The sequence below is a fragment of the Aspergillus versicolor genome, assembly GCF_001890125.1.
Source record: "Aspergillus versicolor CBS 583.65 unplaced genomic scaffold ASPVEscaffold_1, whole genome shotgun sequence".
Taxonomy (NCBI): Eukaryota; Fungi; Ascomycota; class Eurotiomycetes; order Eurotiales; family Aspergillaceae; genus Aspergillus; species Aspergillus versicolor.
This window is the reverse complement of record NW_024467524.1, coordinates 1,380,033-1,401,036: the sequence shown is the minus strand read 5'-3', so window position 1 is coordinate 1,401,036 and position 21,004 is coordinate 1,380,033. Positions and strand designations below refer to the sequence as shown.

At 51.8% G+C, this 21,004-nt stretch overlaps 8 protein-coding genes across 8 annotated transcripts; 4 read left to right on the top strand and 4 right to left on the bottom strand.

Annotated features, from left to right (window-relative positions):
* Positions 1-920: 920 nt before the first annotated feature.
* ASPVEDRAFT_122835 (RNA-binding protein) lies at positions 921-2,372 on the top strand (the record flags this gene model as incomplete). The annotated part of the gene is made up of 4 exons (XM_040806025.1): positions 921-1,001; positions 1,063-1,219; positions 1,283-1,478; positions 1,538-2,372. 4 exons carry the CDS (start codon positions 921-923, stop codon positions 2,370-2,372), a joined length of 1,269 nt encoding a protein of 422 aa, XP_040662060.1.
* A 1,016-nt stretch (positions 2,373-3,388) lies between these two features.
* On the bottom strand, positions 3,389-5,028 carry ASPVEDRAFT_121278 (uncharacterized protein; the record flags this gene model as incomplete). The annotated part of the gene is made up of 3 exons (XM_040805871.1): positions 3,389-3,512; positions 3,730-4,526; positions 4,585-5,028. 3 exons carry the CDS (start codon positions 5,026-5,028, stop codon positions 3,389-3,391), a joined length of 1,365 nt encoding a protein of 454 aa, XP_040662059.1.
* A 300-nt stretch (positions 5,029-5,328) lies between these two features.
* On the bottom strand, positions 5,329-6,720 carry ASPVEDRAFT_35668 (putative calmodulin). Its single transcript, XM_040811044.1, has 3 exons — positions 6,657-6,720; positions 6,131-6,602; positions 5,329-6,063 (listed from the first exon to the last, which is right to left on the bottom strand). Exons 1-3 carry the CDS (start codon positions 6,657-6,659, stop codon positions 5,663-5,665), a joined length of 876 nt encoding a protein of 291 aa, XP_040662058.1. The 5' UTR covers positions 6,660-6,720; the 3' UTR covers positions 5,329-5,662.
* A 576-nt stretch (positions 6,721-7,296) lies between these two features.
* On the top strand, positions 7,297-9,810 carry ASPVEDRAFT_121562 (AFI1/MesA family protein; the record flags this gene model as incomplete). The annotated part of the gene is made up of 3 exons (XM_040805898.1): positions 7,297-7,940; positions 8,005-8,065; positions 8,122-9,810. 3 exons carry the CDS (start codon positions 7,297-7,299, stop codon positions 9,808-9,810), a joined length of 2,394 nt encoding a protein of 797 aa, XP_040662057.1.
* A 288-nt stretch (positions 9,811-10,098) lies between these two features.
* Positions 10,099-11,683, bottom strand: ASPVEDRAFT_227982 (uncharacterized protein). Its single transcript, XM_040809498.1, has 2 exons — positions 10,223-11,683; positions 10,099-10,135 (listed from the first exon to the last, which is right to left on the bottom strand). Exon 1 carries the CDS (start codon positions 11,477-11,479, stop codon positions 10,475-10,477), a length of 1,005 nt encoding a protein of 334 aa, XP_040662056.1. The 5' UTR covers positions 11,480-11,683; the 3' UTR covers positions 10,099-10,135; positions 10,223-10,474.
* Positions 11,684-12,329: 646 nt separating this feature from the next.
* ASPVEDRAFT_227079 (pyridoxal kinase) lies at positions 12,330-14,187 on the top strand. The gene is made up of 6 exons (XM_040809494.1): positions 12,330-12,507; positions 12,571-12,581; positions 12,656-12,735; positions 12,793-13,005; positions 13,067-13,184; positions 13,240-14,187. Exons 1-6 carry the CDS (start codon positions 12,457-12,459, stop codon positions 13,862-13,864), a joined length of 1,098 nt encoding a protein of 365 aa, XP_040662055.1. The 5' UTR covers positions 12,330-12,456; the 3' UTR covers positions 13,865-14,187.
* On the bottom strand, positions 14,153-14,746 carry ASPVEDRAFT_120942 (uncharacterized protein; the record flags this gene model as incomplete). Its single annotated transcript, XM_040805837.1, has 3 exons — positions 14,153-14,236; positions 14,307-14,479; positions 14,566-14,746. The coding sequence occupies 3 exons, from the start codon at positions 14,744-14,746 to the stop codon at positions 14,153-14,155; spliced, it is 438 nt and encodes a 145-aa protein (XP_040662054.1).
* Positions 14,747-15,247: 501 nt separating this feature from the next.
* Positions 15,248-16,897, top strand: ASPVEDRAFT_227081 (phosphotransferase family protein). The gene is made up of 3 exons (XM_040809495.1): positions 15,248-15,466; positions 15,549-15,844; positions 15,905-16,897. The coding sequence occupies exons 1-3, from the start codon at positions 15,368-15,370 to the stop codon at positions 16,602-16,604; spliced, it is 1,095 nt and encodes a 364-aa protein (XP_040662053.1). The 5' UTR covers positions 15,248-15,367; the 3' UTR covers positions 16,605-16,897.
* The last annotated feature ends 4,107 nt before the right edge of the window (positions 16,898-21,004 follow it).

Here is a 21,004-nt window from a genome sequence, read left to right as displayed (position 1 = left end):
AAAAGTACAAACTATCAAGAGGGGATGCGGAAGGGGGGAAAAGCAAGTTCAGGTGTCCTGCCTGTGCTGAGTGCAGTGGCTGTCTGTCTGCTTCTGCTTCTGCTTCTTCCTTCACTTCACATTAGTATTATTATTCTCTTCCTCTCTTCCTCCACCACGGTTGATCATGCACGACATATCAGGCTCCATCCGATCCTCTCGATTCCAGATCCCAGTCGAGTTGACACATCTTCACCCTCAGGCGTCGCCAGCACTGCGCCTTGTTATTCGTCAGCGGGTCAGCGATCTGTCGGTGACACTCTTCCTTACCCTTTGCCCTCCGCCCCTCGATGAAGAAGCCACTTTCTTTGAACCGTCTATTCGCCCTCCTCTCGCTCAACCGTTGCTTCACCCACTTCGACGTTTCGTACTTTGACTGACTTAAACGTTCATTCCGGCGATTGTGGCTGTTGCCCTCTTACCTACCGGGCTATAGTGTCTCGATGTAGATCGCAGCACCGATCCTTCTCGCCCACTTTGCTGCCTCCTTGGCCTTACTTGGTTATTCTTGTTTAAGTCGAAAAACTTGCCCTCTATTTCCATTCTTTTTGATCATTCGCGACTTTGCAGCTCGCGACACCACAAAGAAGCCGCCCGCTCTTTAACCTAGTGCCTACCATCGTTCGTTGATATCGGAACGCCTCCAGGTAGAACACCAGCGCAGGGCATCCTGCCAAACACCAAAAACATCGTTTCCTAGGCATCTTTATCTCCATTTGCTGAGAAATCCCCACCGTTCCACCGGGCCTTTCTTGGTTTCACATCTCGTTCCGAGGATTGTGATATCAGCTGTCCGAGAGCGGCTACGAAACTCCGTGATATTGGGGTAGCGCTATTTGCATTGTTGGCCATCTTCAACGGACACTTGTATTACCAACGCAATGTCTTATCCATTGCACGAGAAGCCCCGGATGGCTAAATCTCGTGGATCTGAGGAAGAGTTTGTCCTGTTTCTTCAGGGGGTGAGTTTCATAAGTTTCCATCAGGCAATTCGCCCGCGGACTTGTCTTACTGAGAAATCAGGTTCCAGCTCGCTGTCGCTGGCAAGAGCTCAAAGATCTAGTCCGCCAAACTGCGCTGCACATTCGACAAGCAGTGGTCTACGATGACCATCGTGGATTTCCCACTGGGCTGGGACAGATTATTGTGAAGAATGAGGACGAAGCTTGGCGGACATATCGTACGTGCAGCAGCTTCTTTCCTTCTGTCCGGAACAATAGCTGACAGAAACTCTGGTTTCTAGACAGGTTGTCCACCACCGGTTGGGAAGGACAAAGCCTGGTTGTTACTCTTGCGCGGACGAGCTCGCCAACTGAGCCCATTGCTGGGCCTACCAAGAGCCCACCCTGTATCATGCAACCTAACTATCTAGCAGGGTATTCAACACCATCAGGAGTGCCCCGACATGTCGCTATGCCACCGTCACCGATAGCTACAGAGTAAGTTCTCTCAGTCTTGAGACTGACGTAAAGAAATTCATGCTGACCATGCCGAGAAGCTCTGTTGTACCGCCGAGTCCGACTTACCAGAGCTCGGAATATAGCACTATGCTCAACCCGATATTTCTCTCTCACCAACCCTTCATGCCGATGTTTCCAGACCCATCATGTCAACTAGTCCCAGCCGTACCGAATTCACCTACCCTTCAACCCTCACTCTGCGACCCGATGGGATACGGATTTATTCCTACATTTACTATGTCCCACCAAATGCAGCAACCCGCCGTAGCAAACAGCACCGCCACTCGCAAAGGCTACTACAGTTACAATAACCGTCATCCGCAAACATATCCGCGACAAAACCTCCGCCGTGGCATCGTGATCCAGAACCTCAACCCAGCCACAACGGACCAGGACCTGTACAGCCTACTACAAGAAACCGTCACCGTGGAACACTGCGAGATACTGCCGATGTACACGAGCTTCAATGCCGCCCGGAACAGAGCCACTGCGCGTGTTACACTTCGCTCTTCAGAAGAAGCAAAACGCGCTGTGACCCTGTACAACAACTACTCTTTCATGCGCTTCAGAATCCGCGTCAAGATCGACAAGAACATTCCGCCCACTTTACCATATAATCTTGCCTCTGATATATATACCCCTGGCCATAGTGATTTATCTACATCTGCATACAGAGAAACTCAGCTTCAGTTCACTCCGCCGACAACCGAGAGTTCAAGTTCAGACACAGACGAGCTAACCCAAAGCCACGAGGCTGTGCAGGACAACGCCACAGAGTTGAGTCCTAAATCAAAGACAAAACAACTCGACAGCTTTCAGCCGCTGGTCGTGAATGGGTCTGGAATCGGAGGAGGTACTGCTGTTGTGACTTGATTACCTGGCTCTCGGATCCATTTACAGTCTCCATTCCCTTGAGTCTGAGATTCTGGAATGAATACTGCTTGATACATCTTCTATTTGGTACCGGTCCTGCCTGTTTGGTTGGCTGTCTTTCTTTTGTCTCACAGCGGTGTCGGCTTTCTATAAAAGTGGGTTATGCAGGTAAGGAGGGTATAATAGTATAGGCGTATAATAGGCGTGAGATAGAAAAGTATGTGTCATACAAATCGTGCCCATGGATTTAATTTCCTGATCTAATAATAAACATCTATGTCCTGTCGAGTGGGAACGAATGAAATCAGGCTTCCAAGAGTGTTGACGCAGTCAATCGATCATTCAATTCATCAGTCATCGAAGGCCACGCTATCTCGTATAGAGTAAGTACATCATGATGCATGCATTAATCATTTCCTTTTCCTTTTCCTTATTTCTCCTCTCAATTCCTTTCCCTTCCTTCAATCGCCGCGTATGCTATTGCCAAAGTTAGACAACTCAGGCAATCCTTCCTCCACTGGAACGAAACCTCTCTGCCTTTGCCCTAATCAGTCGTCCATATCAGTCGTTCAATGCAATCATGTTATCGTCTCATAAATAAAACAACGCAATCCCTCCATGGACTCGGAACCGCAAGAATGGAAATTTTAAAGAACAAAACAAATAACAACAACAACAATAAAAGGCCTATTGGAAAAAAGCAAACAAACCAATGTTTCTCATGAGAAACAGAAACGCCACGTGAGAACAGAACGGGGCAGTTCAACAACAAATAAGCCCGAAAACACAAAGGGTGAAGAAGAAATAATAATAGTTAGTTAAACAAAACCTAAATAATACAGGGGCTGAAAGTTGTACGCGTGGAGTCGAAGAGACGTGGATTTGAGATATGGCCGGCAAGGTGGGTTTCACTCATCCCATGGCTTCCCCGAGCCTGAACCAGACTTGACAACAGAGTACAGAAACTCAAGTTGGATGTGCCGTATGCGGGCGTAGATTATATGAGTGCATACGCGTCATTTCGCATGGTCTATTAATTCGGCGTACAGGGGATCGGGGATCTTGCGAACAATTAGGGCAGCCAGAGCGATAGTCTCTTTCGCGTCGAGGGGTGGGAAGGATCGGAGAATTTTGTTCGGACTAGATAGTTTGAAAGAGCGAGTTAGGTGAATTGATTATTGACTGATCGGTTGAAACGAGTGGAATCAAAGCAGACGCAGACGCAAGTCACTTGAAGAATGAGAAAGAAGAATAGATGTGACTGGTCAACTGAAAAATGGACCCAGGTTTTGGCTGGCTGGCTCCGAGATAAATGGAGGAGGGAAAAAAGAAAACATGGCAAAGGGGTGATACGTACTTCGAGCTTTTAAGAAGGGTGTCTCTCATCAATATCAGTTGCGCCACGATGCAGAGGATGTTGAGATGTGGCCCATAAGCAAATAGGAAATCCCACAGATGGAGGACTTCGGGAAGCGGAGGTGTGCATGCACAGAGCGTGAGGACAGATGGAAATGCGTATAGCTTCGCTTGTAAACCCTTGGAGAAGAGGTAGGCCGCCAGTTTGGGTTCCACAATTTCTAAACATCGGTCAACAAGGTTGAGCCCTCGATGGACACCGTCCATGCCACCCCGGATGTAGCCGGGGCACTCGCGGGTGATGAAGGTGTGGAAAAGCGCAAAGGCCTCAACTTCGCTACGGGCTGCGTAAAGGAACGGAGCACAGAGGACGTTCATGCCCTGCACGTATATTGCCGACTCGCTGGTGATGCCAGGGCTAACTGCTGCTGTGCTGCTATTGCTACTGATGAGGCTGCTGGGTGTCATGTCTTCCACTGACGGTTCTTCTTCTGCGATGCTTGGCGGTGTGTTGATGAGGAGTTCCATCTCGCGTCGGCGCGAAGATGGACGGGACTTTGGTTTGTTCTTGATCTTCGCATCGTGAATCTTCCATGCCACTGCATTCAACAACCGGATGAGGCTGGCTTCTGTGACACGGCGTTTAAAGAGCGGGTCGGTGGCTAGGGTGCGGAAGGTATCGTTGCGGATTTTTGTATAGGCAGGCGAGCGTCCACGATGGATAAGGGAGAGATATTGATCGGTAGGGAGTGGTGGGATATCGAGGAGGATCAGCCATAAATAGACTCTATATGTTGACTGGATGTAAGGAGTTAGTAAATAGCAATCCACAAAAAGACTATAAGGCGAACTGTACCATGCCATCGCCATCTGCTTCTACTCTTGTAGATAGAACCAAGTATCGCAGTTCCTGGAGCGTTTCTTGCATGTTCCCTTGTTGAGGACCGTCTCGTAACAGCGTTTCTAAAGGGGACTTCTTTACTCCAAAACCAGACCCTGTCTTACGTCCGGGCCGTCGCTGGGCAGGTATCGCTGGAACATCGCGGGATGAGGTGTCGCTGTTCGATCTCGCGCGGCGATGCGTTCGCAGCCGGACAGGAGATTCTAACTGGGACGGGTTGGAGAGCTCGTTGGGTCCTGCTGAGGAGCGGGCGGAGGAGACCTGGGAGGATAGGAGAGGGCCGGAGGAGAGGTTGTGGTGAGACTGGATCTTACGCAGGCCTCGCATCGTCCGTGGTGATGGAGATCCGGCCAAAGCAGCCAAGTTGAGCTGAGCCTGCGTCGGCGGTTGAGATGGCATGTTGACGACGGTCGAGGTCTGGATTTGGATGGAGTCGGAGGTGGTCGCGGATGGCGGCGGGGAAACACACCATCTTCCGGTCAGCCAGCAACGAGAAGATGGTCCATGGAGAGTTTCGCGAAACCAACGATGCAGTCGAGTGAGCGCTCGGCAAGGATCGAGAAATATTTCGGTGGCGGGCGGTTTTGCAGGAATGCGGAGCCTCGATCTCAGGTGTAAGCAAGTCCAAGCTTGTCCACGCGGCGCTAAGGGAGAATTAGAGCATTATTTGCATGCGCTAAACTGCTTTTCTTTATATGCACGACAATCCGCTTGTGCACAAGACAACAGGTGTCTCACCCCTACGGCTTTGTGATGGCTGGATTCGACACACTGGCCATGTATCGCCGCGTGCTTCAAACGTTGGTTGCTTTAAGGCACTACATTGCAACTAGGTATCTCTAACGCTCGACGTGATACATGTCTCCTTGTAGATAGTGTCCACCAACATCAATAGCGGTGCAATTTGGCCGCAGTTACTGGAGCGCCGTCTGAAATAATTCCTAAACAAACCGTGCGGCCTGAACGCCTGTCCCAGCCAAAACCGTAATAAATAATGACCCGTAATATAGCGACTTATCTCATTAGTTGTGCTTCACTTCGCTTTCGCTTGCCCATTCTCTGTTCCCCCCGTAACGGTGTTGACAAATTCCTGGTATTTCAGCACCTCTCCTCTCTTTCCATTCCCTTGGGCCTTGCCAAGTTTACCCCCGAACGCCTTGCGGCCAGTGAACCCACCAAGGACTTCGTTAATTTCCCGGTCCGTGAGTGGGCGCTCTCCATTGTCTGGGGCAGTATTGAGAAGTGCGTCACGCAGTTCTTCCACATCAATCTCGCCGCTGTCATCTTCGTCAAAAGCCGCTAAGGCATTGACCAGCTCTTGCCTGGATGATAGTGGTGAGAGTAATTGAGAAAGAGTATTTAGGAAAGTAGGAAAGTTAATTGTCGAAGAACTTCCTGGAGGGAAGAATTGGGATAAAGTGGACTGGTCTTGGCCTATTTCCAATACAGCTGTCAGCTATAGCTATGGTTGGATACTCCAAATAATGAGGATCACACTTACCAACATTCACAAGTACATCCGCCACATCTTCTTTGTCCACAAAACCATCGTTATCTCTGTCCAGGACCTGGAAAGCCTCTCGTATCTCTCTGAGCTGTGCTGGGGCCAGCCTAGCTGCCGCATCGGATGAGGCAGCCATCATACTAGTCGCTTTTGCCTCCATGCTCGATGGCGATGATTCGACTGCGCTCGCTCCCCTACTTGGAGACGACGGAGAATCCCTGGAAAACCGAGGCTGGGGTATCGGCTCCCGGCTCTTGGGAGAGGCATCGTGATCCTCAACAGTGTAGGATTGGTTTAATTTGCTGGGCGATACAACTGGGGTATATCCTCTGCTCGGGGAGCTCCCTGGTGTGGTTGGGCGAGCTTGTGCCGGAGGGGAACTGGGAGTAGATGGTCGTCGGAAAGGTGACGCACGGGGAGAGTTGAAGGACAGCGGGGAAGGGCGAAAGGGAGCATTGCTGGAGGGGACCTACAAGCATGTAATTAGCGGGCGTTATCATGAACTTGTATTAGATTGGCTTACCATGGCGATTATGGGTAAGCGGAGCCAGTTTCTTGCCGCTGTTAAGGACAATGACAGAGGAGGGTGAGGCTATACATACTTCCTAGAACGGCAAAGGACCCAAACAAAGCAAACTCGGAGGCGCTGAGTCAGCCGAAAGAGGCACGTGCGGGGCGTATCCAAGGACTATAGACCGTATACACAAATCTCGCTAGATGCAGCATACGAGCAAATCATGGCCATAGAAAATCGAACAAACCAGATACTGGGTAAACTTTAATATTACACTGCGTTGAATACCATAAAAAATGCTGTGGTCACTCCAAACCATGATTTATCACAGTGAGACTTCCCCGCTGTGGAGATCTGATCCGTTCGTTTCCTTTTTCGGCCTCTCGGTTTCCCCCTGAGTCTCAAATCACTCCGACAAGACATGCTTCACAACGTCGATCTAGCAGCTGATAATCCTTCAGTCTTTGCTTGACGTTTTTCTCCGCAACTCGCTAAATGGACTAACTACCGGCTTCCCCTCGATTGGTCCATTAATTGAGCATGCCGCAGCTCTTACTCGCCGGCTGTCTGGAGCTCTCCCACCTCAATTAACAACCCCCTCTCAATCCCCGTCCTCTCCGCAGAGTCCCTTCTCCTCACAACAAAGAAAATGAACGTTACATTGCCTATGCGGACGTCAGATGGGACGGGGAACCTGTCCTCCAGCCCTCCAAAGTCAAATGGACTTCCTCGCCTATCACCTTCCCCATCATTCGTCCGAAAACACTCTCCCAGCAGCTCCGATACATCAAATATCCGTCGCCTCGACCAGCAGGCCGCTGCGCCGGTCTCAAAGCCACGCCGATGTAAATCGCAATACCCCCGTGATTCACCCGAGCGCCATGTTGAATTCATTCTCGTTGCTTCCTTCCACATCGATCGGGGTCCAATTATGGAACACCAGTACCCAGGCCCCATTAGCAGCGATGAAGGCATGTTGGCGGAACTGATGCTTCCGGATCAGACACACGTTCGGAGCCAGGATTGGACTATATTCTTCCTACACAAAGATACAAGCACGGAGGGGGATGAAGACGGCCCAGCGTCGGGAAAGAAAAAGAAGAGGAAAGGTAAAAAGGCCAAGACACAGACGTCCTCGGGCGACAACGAAGAAGATGGCGTTGATTTGGATACTGGCTCTGGGGAGGAGACGGAGGAAGACCAAAGCAGCGATGAAGAAGATGGCGACGAAGGGCCCCCTTTGATGTATGTGCTCAACCTGGTCAACACGAAGCAGGACAACACTGTCAAGCGGTAAGTTTCCCTATCCAATATTCATAGATCTTTTGCGCGTGAGCGACGGCTGATGTGTTATTAGAGGTGCTGTAGTCAAGGCAATGGCGATTTGTACACGGCATTCTTTCCTTCACATATATAAAGTACGCAGCGTTTCCATGAACATGCTCCCATAGATGATTGTCCTAACGATAAATAGCCTATTCTACTACTAGCCCTGGAAGACTACTTTAAATCACCATACCCGGAAACCCTCGAAACGCTCTACAATGCCGTGAACTCCATGGACTTGTCCCCAATGCCGAAGTTGAACCTGCTCGAGCGGCAGATATTGCAAGCTAGTAATTGCAAGGATATGTTCATCGAAAAGTTCGAGCAGATGATTCATCAGCGAGGGATTGAGGAAGGCGAACTACCCGAAATCGACGAAGACAACCCACCGTCACCGAAAAGGGGCCCTGCGCCGCGATACATAGTCCCTCGAGATACCCATGAATTTGAGTCTAAAATCATTTATCATGACATTCCGATTCCGGTGAAAGTGCCAACGGTTATCTGGCCTGAGATTGTCGGCGATTTTTCGCTTGTCAAGCTCATCCAAGTCTTTTCCGCACCCCATGCGGCATCACCGCAGCCTTTCGCTCTCCACCCTCATTTAACCACTAGCGGTGCATACACCCACCCGGTCATCATTCTTGTTAACGCGATGTTAACACAGAAGCGGGTCGTCTTTCTTGGCCACAACCGACCATCTGGAGAGGTTGCAGAAGCGGTGCTAGCCGCATGTGCGTTGGCGTCTGGTGGGATTTTACGTGGTTTCACCCGTCATGCTTTCCCCTACACGGATTTGACGAAAATCGACGACCTCCTGCAGGTGCCAGGGTTCATTGCAGGGGTCACAAATCCGACGTTCGCCAATCATCCGGAATGGTGGGATGTACTCTGCGACCTGCCTACAGGCCGGATTAAAATCAGTAACCACATTGAACCAGCACCAGTCACCGACGGCTTACTGTACTTCCAGCAGCAGGGCCCAGTAAACATGTCAGGGCCAAATGCCGATCCCAGCGGAGATAATCTGTTCATGGAAGATGTTCTGCGCAGTATCGCAAACCGATACGGCGAGAACGCAATCAGGGCCAAATGGCGCGCCTACATCACGAAATTCACACGGGTTTCAGCCGTATTCGAAGAGATGGTTTATGGGGCGTCAAACTTGTATATAATTGGACCCAATGAGGAGCTTTCTCCTGAAAGCCCCAGCGGCCTGCAATCGGATCCGGGCGATCCAACAACGCTGCGCGGCCATGGCTATGTCTGGGCAGACGAAGCCTCCAAACAACGGGAACTGATGGCGTCGGTCTCTCGCATCGAAGGCTGGCGGACTACTAGGTCCTATTACTCTTTCATCCAAGACATTGCAGCAATGTACTATCCCGCTCGCCCCATCCAGAAGCCAGACCTTCACCATCATCATGACCGCCTCCGGACGCTGAAACTGCCCTCCTTCGACGCCGGCAACATCTATCTCGCTTTAGCTCATTCGATCAAAGACTACGCCGGCATCTGCCAACTTCTAACGGTCACCCCCGAGAGCCAGGCAGGCCTGTTCTATATCTCCATGGGTCTTCTCCATCCAGACCAGAATGTCCGCGAGGCAACAGCGGACCTTCTTGAGCGCATCGCTCTCCACCCAGCAGGGCGGCACTTTTGGGCACAGCTCAACCGGTTCGCAAAGTCCGCGTACTTTCGCATTAAGCGCGAGAAAGACGCAGCCGCGACCGCGACCGCATCGCCAGTGGTCAAATCACCAAGCGATAGCTTTGGTCCGCCGCAGAGCTTGGTTGGGGTTGCAATGGGTGGTGTGCCTTCTCATGGAAGTCAATAATGCACTCACATATCAATCAAGCGCGGTAAATGCGTATTCTTGTTGTTTGAAGCGATGGCCATGTTTTCTCTTTCTTTCTTTTGGACTTTGTTTCTCCGTGCATATTATATTATACTATAAATCCTTCCCCCTTCTTTCGTTCAGCCTATATGGGTGATATATTTGAGTCCTACCTGGGTTAGAACATGTACCTATTGTATCTACTGCGATTCGGGGAATCCAGCTGGAATGTTTCCAATGAGGAAGAAGAAATGGAGAAAATGGTCATACGGCGTTATGAATGAAATGCAAGGTTAATAATACTATAACTTAACAATTATTGTTTCTAAGGTGTATTCTTGATTAGTGAGCCATTTAGTGCTTGGTTGTTTTAGTAAGTGTTATTCTATAATGCAATGCACTGAGAACGTACTTTTCGCATATTAGATTTATCTAGCTGGTATATATCTAATTGGTATATACACGATTCAAATACCAAAAGGCAGTCGTTGTCATCATCCAAACATGATCAAAGTCAAAACCGGGACGACAACGCTAAAAAAATAAGATAAAAGGAGTGTCGGAATGTAGAAGGCGAGACACGCTTGTTAACAGTAATGGTATATAATATATATAGAAGGGAGGATTGAAGAGGCGGTCGAGGTGGTTGTGACGGTTGGGTATCTCATAATGATACCAGGGCAGCGCCTACTGTTAGGGAAACCCAGAGCGGGAATGAGATTGCTCGCTGCGACGCGGCAGCAGAGGGGATGTCGTCTTCTTCCCCAACGGTGATGTTAACCTTTGCGAAATCCGCACCACATTTGCCGTTGACTGCCTTGGCTGAAGGGATGTATGAATCTGCAAGCGGCTGGTCCTTGACCTGGGCCCATTCGCTGAAGATGTCTAGAGTTGCTTGGAGGCAAGGGCCACAGGTTGGAGTGGACTTGGAGTCAATCGTGCTGCCGTAGGGGAGGAAGTAAATGTCGTAGTCAACTGGGTTGGAGGAGTTTGTGACGGCATCGACGAAGCAGTAGTCGGATGTGTCCGGGTTTTGGAGGCAGGTGGCACGGTAGATAGGTTCGTAGGTAATCATGTCGTAGTAGGCGTTTGCGACGAGAGGGTTGCCGGCTTCGTAGTCCTGGCCGCAGTTGTCGTCGGCGAGAAGGTCGGAGGCAAAGCTGGACATGGTGGAGGAGCAGGACGAGACGTCGGCGGAGCAGGCTGTGTCGAGGACAAGTGATGTAGAGGCGGCGGTTCTAAGAGTATGGAAGAATCCGGCAGAGTCGCGAAGGAGCGTAGAGATGGCATGGCAGTCGGTGAAGCTGGAGTCGGCGAGAAAATTCTTGAAGAAGCTTGGGCAAGACTCGGTGGTGAAGTTGTTGGACAGGCTGGTGTCGAAGGCCGTGGGGAAGCTAGACGATATCGACGATCGCTGGATGATAGATCCGATTTCATCGGCCTCCACCTGAAGATGCTCGTGGGCGTGTCCTTGGTGGTGGATATTCGTCCCAGCGATGGGTGGAGCATCTTTGACGGACACTATGTCGACGATCTCTTGGTCTGGACCAGGTCGCGAAACACCCGCAGATTCTGCCACAGTCTCTTCAGCGATGACTGCTGGAAGGACCAGGGCGCAGACGAGCAATCCCCGTACGTGGGTGAAGTTGATCCATGATTGTGGGCGCATTCTGACCAAGGCGTGGATTCGCTACGGGCGGCTTCGATGACGGAGAGAGAGTGGCATAAAACGATGAGCGGCGGACAGGCGTGACGCGATTAAGATTAGTGAATAATTGAGCAATAGCAGCATCGAAGCAAAAGACGAGAAACGAGTGTGAGGCCGGTCCGCGGACTATCGGCAAGACATTGTACTGTATACTCCAGAGAGTGTGGCAGAGCGACTGGACAGACTGTGCAGAAGGCAACAGTCACATGGAAACAAAGGGCCCAATGGCCGAGAGCAAAGGAGCGAATGACAAAGAAAGCGCAAGGATGAAATGAACAAGAGAAGAGAGGAAGAGAAGAAGAGGAGAGGAAGAGCAAGAGGATTAGGGGCGATGGAGACGGTGCCCGGTCAAAGAGACTGAGACTGAGACTACTTTAGTGTGCCTGATCGAAGCGTCTGGACTCTGCCCATCAGCCATTCCTCTTCCAAGAGAAGCCCCCCACGACACCCGCCGGACGGCCAATTATTCTCCAGCTGTTCGAGTCCAAGATTGCGACTTTCGTCGAGCTTAGGGCTGACTGGCAGACTGCTTTTAGGCCGGTCTTTGGTCTCTGACAGGACGCCTGCACTGCCTGGCGTGACTGCGAGCACCACTGCTGCCAGTGAAGGATTGTCCCGACCCATTGTCTTTTGCGAGTCCATCTCGGGCGTAAAACCTACGGCAGAATACGGATACGACGACATCGCAAACCAGGAACCTACCTCATCGCTGTTCGAGCCCTCGAGGATATTCCGTCGTCAACCGCAGGAAAAGAAACCCGACACTCACCAATCAGAGGGGGCAGAACTCCTCCACAAAAACTGCGTCGAGTCCACTTTCTCTATCGCAGTCAGCAACCGGACTGCAATCATGACTCTTCCAACTTTCTGGTCGTTGTAGACAAGACACCCGCGCCCGCGTCAAGATCGTCTCCGCTCCTCTCGTCTCCCTCCCCGTCATGTCCGCAGATCTGGTCCCCGAGACAAGGGTCCTTGCCGTTGCCAGCCATGTATGTGCTCACCCCCACTATGCCAACCCACCACTTATCAGGCCTGGACACTGACAATTGCAGGTTGTCTATGGGTATGCAAACCCCCTTACTATGTTTCCAATTCTGGATCGGACGTGTGATTACAGCCAAGCTGACTCGATAACAGCCATGTTGGTAACAAAATGGCAACCCTCGTCATGCAGTCTCTGGGCTGTGATGTTGCCGCTTTGAATACCGTGCATTTCAGTCAGTACTCCCCCCCCCCCCCCCCAATGGCTATATTCAAGACTAACTTGGTTTTAGGCAATCACACTGGTTACCGCCAGTTCAAGGGTACTCGGGCTACAGCAGATGAGATCAGAAATCTCTATGAAGGCTTGTGCATGAGCAACCTCACAGACTTTGATGTCATGCTCTCGGGCTATGCGCCGAGTGCTGCTGCAGTTGAAGCTGTCGGGTCCATCGGTCAAGACCTCCAACGAAAGGCTGCAGACCGTCCCGGTTCTTTCTTTTGGGGTGCGTTGCCCACCTGTTGTTTCCGTCGCCTTCACCAAACTAACGAGGCCTTCCATACCAGTCCTGGATCCCGTAATGGGTGACCAAGGCCGTCTATACGTCAACGACGATGTAGTACCGGCATACAAGAAAATTGTGCAGCACGCCGACTTGATTCTCCCTAACCAATTCGAAGCCGAGTACTTCCCCCTTCTCCATTACCCCAACCCAACAACTAACCACCCCGCCGTCCAGAGTCCTCTCCGGTGTCCAAATAACCTCCCTCCAAACCCTCGCAAAAGCAATAACAACCCTGCACGCAACATACAAAATCCCACACGTAATCATCACCTCAGTGCAACTCTCCAAACTCTCCCCATCGCAAGAAAACCCCTCACCAGACTCCACCCAGAACCTTCTAACAGTGATTGGCTCCACAACCCTCTCCAGCGGCAAACCGCGCCTCTTCCGCATCGACGTCCCAGCCATAGACTGCTTCTTCAGCGGCACAGGCGACATGTTCGCCGCACTCACCGTCGCCCGACTCCGCGAAGCTGTATTCGCCGATCGCAACCCAGAGCTACGGAACGCAAAGTCCTGGGTTTCGGGCGACGAAGTACGGCCTACGAAGCTGCCGCTTGCAAAGGCCACCGAAAAGGTTCTGGCTAGTATGCACAATGTGCTGGAGAAGACTATTGAAGCGAGGGATGTGGAACTGGCCGCCACTGCGCCTGCTTCTGGCGGAAGCGAGGAGGAGGTGCAGAAGAGCGAACATCTACGGCGGACGAAGGCTGGGGAGATTCGGCTTGTGAGGAACGTCAGGTTTTTGCGGGAGCCTACGGTGGAGTTCATGGCGAAGGAGTGGGAGGGGGACTATTGAAGAACGAACCCAACATGTCGGGTTACATTGCATGCATTTGCCCAGTGCCCAGTGCCTAGGATCTGGAGTGCGATCATCATTACTAAACAACATATAGAGCATTGCTAGTGTTTCATGGTCTTTTTCATTGTTATTTTTAGATCATGAGCAGAAGCAAGAGCTCAACTCTGGTATCCATCTATCTAAACGTATCGTTCGTTTCGTAACGTACTTTTGATTCAGCACGAGTCGCCTCCAATCAAAAATACTTCTCTAGCATATCCAGCTTACCACGGGGCAGTAACTCGCTTAGTTCCCGGTACTTCCAAACCCACCAGCTCCTCGAACACTCTCCGCCAACTCCTCAACAACCTCGACCTCGGGTGTGTAAATCTGCATTTGCGTATCAGCATCCAGCCACATACCATACGTGAGAAGAGTGAAGAGTGTGAAAGGGACATACCCTCTCCAAAACAAGCTGCGCAATACGGTCCCCCTCGTTGATCGTGAAATCCACATCGGAAAAGTTAAACAGCAGAACCTTGACCTCGCCTCTGTAGTCAGCATCAATCACGCCAGCGCCGGTATCGATGAAGTGCTTCGATGCGAGTCCGCTTCGGGGCGCGACGCGGCCGTCTGGGTTTTTCACAATTCCAGTTAGCTTTCTTATTTTCCTCTCTTTAAGGGGGGCTTCGCCATTAAGTAGGGTAGGGGTAACATACATGTCCCCTCGGGAACAGCAATGGCGATTCCTGTGTCAACGAGTGCCTTTCCCTTTGCTGGGATGACGGTTTCCTTTGCACTGTAGATGTCGTAGCCTGCGGCGAAAGCAGAGCCACGGGTCGGGGCGCGGGCGGTGTCGACGAGCTTTTTCACCTGGAGAGAGGGGATGTTGGAGCCCATTTTGGAGGTTGGTTCGGATTCGGTGGGGTTGGAGGCTGTGTTTGAGGGCTTGGGTCGTTTGGCAAGCGGCGACGCGGGGAGGGAGGGTGGTTCGTGGGTTGCTGTGGTGGTTTCTTTGGGTGGTGGAGTGGTCTCCTTGGTCATGATACGGTTGATGAATGGGTCAGGGTGGGAATTGAGGAAGACAGAGAGGTAATGGAAAGAGAGAAAGTGCGGTGTATGATTTTCAGCAGGGACGCAAGCGATTGTCGAGTAGATATAGACTCCCGCACAGGCTGCGGAGCTGGAACGCGTCTGGCGGTGAGGGGCACGCGTAAAGTGGGAGGCGTCTGTTTGCTGCGTTTGCATGCCAATGAGTAAGCAAAGCCAAACTGCGCACATGGTCTGTCCCGGATGGCGGAAACTGAGCCGACGCCCCGCAGAAACCGATTGTGGTTGTGTCCACTCGAGCCTCGGTCCGGCTGTGGAAGCTGGGGACGCATTGCTCTCCGAGCCATCTTATTACCGGCAATGTTCCTGGCCTGGACATGAGTTCCCTTTGGCTTCAATTCCTGTATCTGAGCTGCCAGAGGACTAACCCATAACCGATCTCGCATCCATTGCATTTGCCATATTTGGATCATGGCTGGTGCCGTACGTCAACCGATCGATGTTCCAGCCCTGGAACGGTATATCGACCAGAATGTACCCGTCATCAAGACACCCCTGGAGGTGAAACAGGTAACTCAGTCAACAAATAAAACCGCGGCCATGGAGCCAACTTGGGGACAAAAAGAACCAACGCTCATTCTCTCTCTCATAGTTCGGTTTTGGCCAATCGAACCCAACCTACCAGCTCGTTGCCTCCGATGGAAAGAAGTTCGTTCTGCGCAAGAAGCCGCCAGGCAAGCTATTGTCAAAGACAGCACACAAGGTTGAGCGGGAATACAAGATTATACATGCGTTGGAGCAAACGGACGTGCCTGTCCCCAAGGCGTACTGTCTCTGCGAGGACAGCAGTGTAATTGGGACCCCCTTCTACATCATGGAGTTCCTGGATGGGAGGATATTCACCGATCCCGCAATTCCTGAGGTATCGGCTGAGGAGAGAACAGCCTTGTACGCAACTCTATATCTTGTGACTCTGTAATCATCTGGTCAGTGACTAATGTTGTGCAGGTGGAAGGATGCCGTTCGAACCTTGGCCAAATTCCATCGCGTCGTCCCCAAGTCCGTCGGGTTAGAAGGATTCGGAAAACCAACAGGATTCTATGATCGACAGATTGCCACGTTTACCACAGTTTCCAAGGCCCAAGCTCAAGCCGTCGATGTCGAATCCAAGGAGCCGGTCGGGGAGCTGCCCCATTTCATGGAGATGGTGGGCTTCTTTCAGGACAAGAGCACACAGCCAAAGGACCGTGGGACATTAGTGCACGGCGATTACAAGATTGACAACATGGTCTTCCACAAGACCGAACCTCGTGTTATCGGCGTGCTGGACTGGGAAATGGCCACGGTGGGCCACCCTCTCTCGGACTTTTGCAACCTCACCAGCCCGTACTTCCTCGAAGGAACAGAATACCAGGTGGAGAAGTTCAGGCCAGGCGCTGTCCCCGGTTTGCCCACGCGAGAGGACTGTTTGCGGTGGTACAGCGAATATGCCGGATGGGATCCGGCGCCTGAGATCATTTGGGGGGACGCATTCTTTCAATGGAGGAGCTCGGTCATCATGCAAGGCATCAAAGCACGCTATGCCTTGAGGCAGGCTAGCAGCGCGCGTGCCGCAGAGTATGCCCAAAAAACGGTGCCGTTTGCCCTCGGGGCATGGGAGCGAGTGCAGAAGGTGCAGGCAGTCCTTCGCCAGAAGGGCAAATTGTAGGGAGAGCCATGCCAGCCAGCGTGCTCGCCAGGCCGAAAGCCAGGATGTCTTAGTTCAGTAGCTGACTTCCTACGGGAGGAACCTTGTGGAGACTAGAAAGGCACTCGATTGCGTGGCGTTGGATGGTTTGTGCGTCTTTATTGGCATTTACATGTCATGCCTTATACGAATATATATATACATATGTATCCACGACCAGCGAGCAATTGCATGTTAGACAACCTGTTTCGAGGTCGGTGTGTTCGCAGAAGAGAGTTTAAATCAATGATCAGATCAGATGATACGAGCCAGACTTGAGTAAACGACAGAATCATTGCAGCTTGTCGGGCGTTCATGGCTTAGTGCTTCCCCACTTCGTACTCGAAAGGATGCGCTTCCTGTAAGCTGGCCAACTGGCCGACATTCATCGTACAGGAGGGGTTCAAACTTCAAACACTCGGGTCGACTTCGAGTTCTCGAGGCAAATTAAATGTACATGCAGGTGAGGGCTTTCTAGTGCGAGCAAAGATCCAAGGATACGCATCCCAGCGATCTCGGAACAGCTGTGATTGGGGATTTGGGGACGGCGTGGGTCGCGAAGGAGGAGATGATTGCAGCATCCACGATCCTGGAGGTTCTCTCATATCATCGACTGCGCCAAGAGGGAAACACCCGGCCCAGTGAGGCGCAACCAACACATCGTCAGCAATGTACGAGGCGGCCGGCCTCAAGGCTCACGGGAAAACGGGGTTCTCCAACTGAAACCAATTGGGTGCGGCTCATTCGGTGCTTTCTTCTCTTTCCTTTTTTCTGTAAGACGATGCTGATCTGCATTGAGCCTTGACCCGCCTCCAAAGCCTATACTCCGCAGTATTATAGGCACTACGACAATGAGAGTACGACCTTCTGACTGACAAGACTAAGAGGTTGGAGGTGTGCGTGTCAACCAATGGCGACCAATCCGATCACCTCCTGAAAGGAGCTCTCCCGTATGTCCACGCACGGATTATGATTGAACGGCCAGTGGGGATCAATATTCCAGATTGAGACCATCAAAAAAGGGTGGAAAAAAAGGGGCAAAAAATAAATAAATAAAAAAGACAGAGAGAAAGAGAGACAATCAGGATTTGGGACACGCAGGTTGGAATGAAGACTGCTGAGTCGCTGACTTGGAGATGGGGAAACTGGGCAGGGAGTGTTCGAGAATGAAGAGGGGGCGACACCGATGTAACGATGTCACATTGTCGAGCGGCTCTCGCGCCTTGAGAAGTGATGATCAACGCATTATTTATCTGAAGCACTGGGCGGCGGTTTCATCAACCATGAATCGGATATTATCGCTCGATTGAAGAGGAATGTGACCAGCAACATGGGCTCGTTGTGGTGAGACAAGGGGGACGACGGACTTGGAATTGCTCCCTGTCTGTCAGGCGGGCCATATATCTCGTCGACTCCGTAGGCGTCCTCTGAGTAGTCAGCGGAATTATTGCGGTGGTGTTGTCCTGCCGGCGAATTTGTCCATCATGTTCGTTTGCGAGGGTCTGGAGGGGCAAACATCTTCTCCTCAAGCTCCTTCTTGGGGCCAGACTCGGAGGATCGGTTGGACCCAGTTCGGCCGAGCGCCCTGGGCATCGTCAAAAAATTTACGAAGCGTCAACAGCTCTTGAATTGCATCCAATAATACGGAATGCTGAGGATGAGACAGCGGCTCTGTGGTCGCAGGTTGACCCTCCTTCAAGCCGCATTCCCTCCGTGAGGAGTCGCAAGTCCGAGGGCTGTTTCGCCCTCCACAAGTTGCAGGTGCATGGAGGAAGTGGGCTCCGTACTCCGTAGTGGAGAGGGGAAAGACAGGGAAACGTGGCCGATCATTTCAACTGCAGAGTGACAGTTGCTGCCACGAATCACCCAACCACTGCGGCGTGCCAAGAGAGATTAGCCCATTCCTGCTGACCAGGAGGCTGTCGAGGAAGGTCCTTTCCACAGAGGCCGTCTGATCAGTCCGCAGTCCCATCTGCGGTTGAGCCTTGTTCTCTGAGGACCGTGAAGAAGGATGCTGTTTCCAGAATCCCAGAAATCCTGGGAGAGCGGGAAGCAAGGGCGCTAAAGTAGTTAACTTTCACAGAGGCCCGTGGACTGTGGAAGCTCGATGGTCTCCAGGCTTGGGGCTTGGGATCCGGATCTGGACTGCAGAACACCCGTGCCTCATTGTACTCGCACGCGTATTCCCAGTCCCGCCAGCCACGCCCAAGGTTGACTTCCTTATTTTCCTTTGCCCCGATTCCCGAGTCTCGTTGATCCTTTTCCTGCCCTTTTCTTTTGTTCTTGCTTTCCCCTCTCCTCTCCACGAGTCCGAGTCGGGTTGGAGGTGGATATGCTTCGTGGCGGTCAGCGAAGGCGCGCATTGCAGCCTTAGGTACCAACTGCTGACAGTACACACTGCAGTTCCACCCAGCGCAGGAAACTCCTCAAGCAGGAAGCTCCCAAAGCAGGAAAGCGAGGCCTCCTGGTCTCTCGTGTAAACAAGAAGCGAATACGAGGAGCTCCCTTTAAGAAGCCCTCTCAGTCTCGAGGGTGTCTGAAAGTCGAGGGAGCCGGCGAATCCTTCAGGCAAGTTCCACGGCGGTTCTCTGCAGAAGAACGACGAGCACTTCAGCCTCCTTGTCAGCCGCATCCAATCAGCGGTGCAAAACTAGAGCCTCATCTGTGTGAGTGGAGCAGACTGGAGCCTGAAATTGATTTAGTCTCGTTTAGTCGCTCGTGCTGGTCGTCGCGGGCGTGGCATTACGAAATGCCGGAGAACATCTCAAGCAATCAAGTACTCCTTCCTTGTTGAGCCGGCTTGAGGCTTCTTCCCACGAGTGACTCGCCTCGAAACTCTTTTGAGCCCGCTGCCCGCCCAATCACCGCTCGCAGCCGCCGACGGACTCGGCAGGTTTCGTTCGGGATTATTATTAAATCCCAATATTATTATTATTATTATTTTCTGCATTATTTTGCTCATTCCCTGCCCCCCCACCTCTGCTCGCCTTGAGATAATTATTTCGATGATTGCCTGGTGGCGGCGTCTGCAGTCACCCCCTCGTGTGACTTTCTCTCCTGAGGTGCTTGCTTCTTCTCTCCATCACCACCACCACCATCATCATCGTCGACATATGGCAGTCACCGGAGGTGAAGGCGATATTTCGAGCCCCCGTTGATCAGTTGAGTTGCAAACCTGCACGGGTTTCAAGAAACCCAAGAAACCAATCCCTCGCCATTCGGGGACCTGACGGACACACAGAAGTGCCACTTCTTCTCCACTCCGTCGTCCAGATTTCAAGTGGTTCCAGAATCCAAGGTGCGGCGCTTCTGGCTGGCTTCCCGCTGCTCTCGGGATCACGTATAATTATTATTATTATCGCCCCGTCGTCCTCTCTCGTCCGCAGCCTCAACCACTTGACCGCTTCAGAGGCTCTGGCAGCTCTGCGTCGTGTCCACCTGCCAAGCAGCTTGAGTGAAGGCCTGATTCAGACAGAAACCACTGTCCAGTCCCTCCCGTTGCATTCCCTGTCGTTTTTTCTCTGATCAACGCGCCGTTCTGCTCCTCTCCATCACCGTCCTTTCCTTTTTGCTTCTTTCTTTCAGATCTTCCCTCTCGTATTCGCTTAATCGCTTCTTCCTCTTTCTCTTCCGTTTCCTCGCGGCGTGAGGTCATTCTGCCGCTGCTGCAAAATCCCCGAGCGGCCCTTTTGGCGCTTCCACCGAGGCTTTAACCAGCTCACCTGCGATCGACGCTGGCGTCATCCCAGTCCTTCAAGAGCCGGGTTTCTCTCCATTCCGGAACTTTGGTTCCCCAGCTATTTTCTTTATCTTGAGCGGAGGAGCTGCCTTTGACCTCTTGTCGGACCTCGCTTCTTGAGCCTCAACCGGTGCGCGATTCGTCTCCGATTGAGCCTCATCCGTTCCTGGAAAACAGGTGAGCTTATTTCGCCTCCGCCTTCCACTCTCAACCCATGTTGCTCTTGTTCCCAACCTTGCTGCCACCATGGAATCTGTCTTGACAACTCTTCATCTTCCCCGCTATGGTTACTTGCCGTCTGGGTTTTACTGGTGACTCTCACCCAACTGTCCTCGCACCCTCTCGCCTGTGTAACTTACTGCTCTCCCCTCAACCCCCCGATGCTTACTGTCGCGTTTCTCGGTAATATTGTCGCTTGTACTGACTTCCCTCCAGACTTAATCCTGTCGCGTATCCTGGTCTAATGGTCTAAGTGTACTCATTGTCTCTTATCTTCTTCCACCTGGGTGCTGTTTTGGAGCCTCTATCAGGAAAGACCAGAAAGCGGGGGAAAAAACGAAGGAAGAAAAAAAGAAGAACGTAGGAACACCTCGTCTAAGCGGGCCAACTAAACAAGCTCAATCGCTTTACGAGAGAGGGTGGC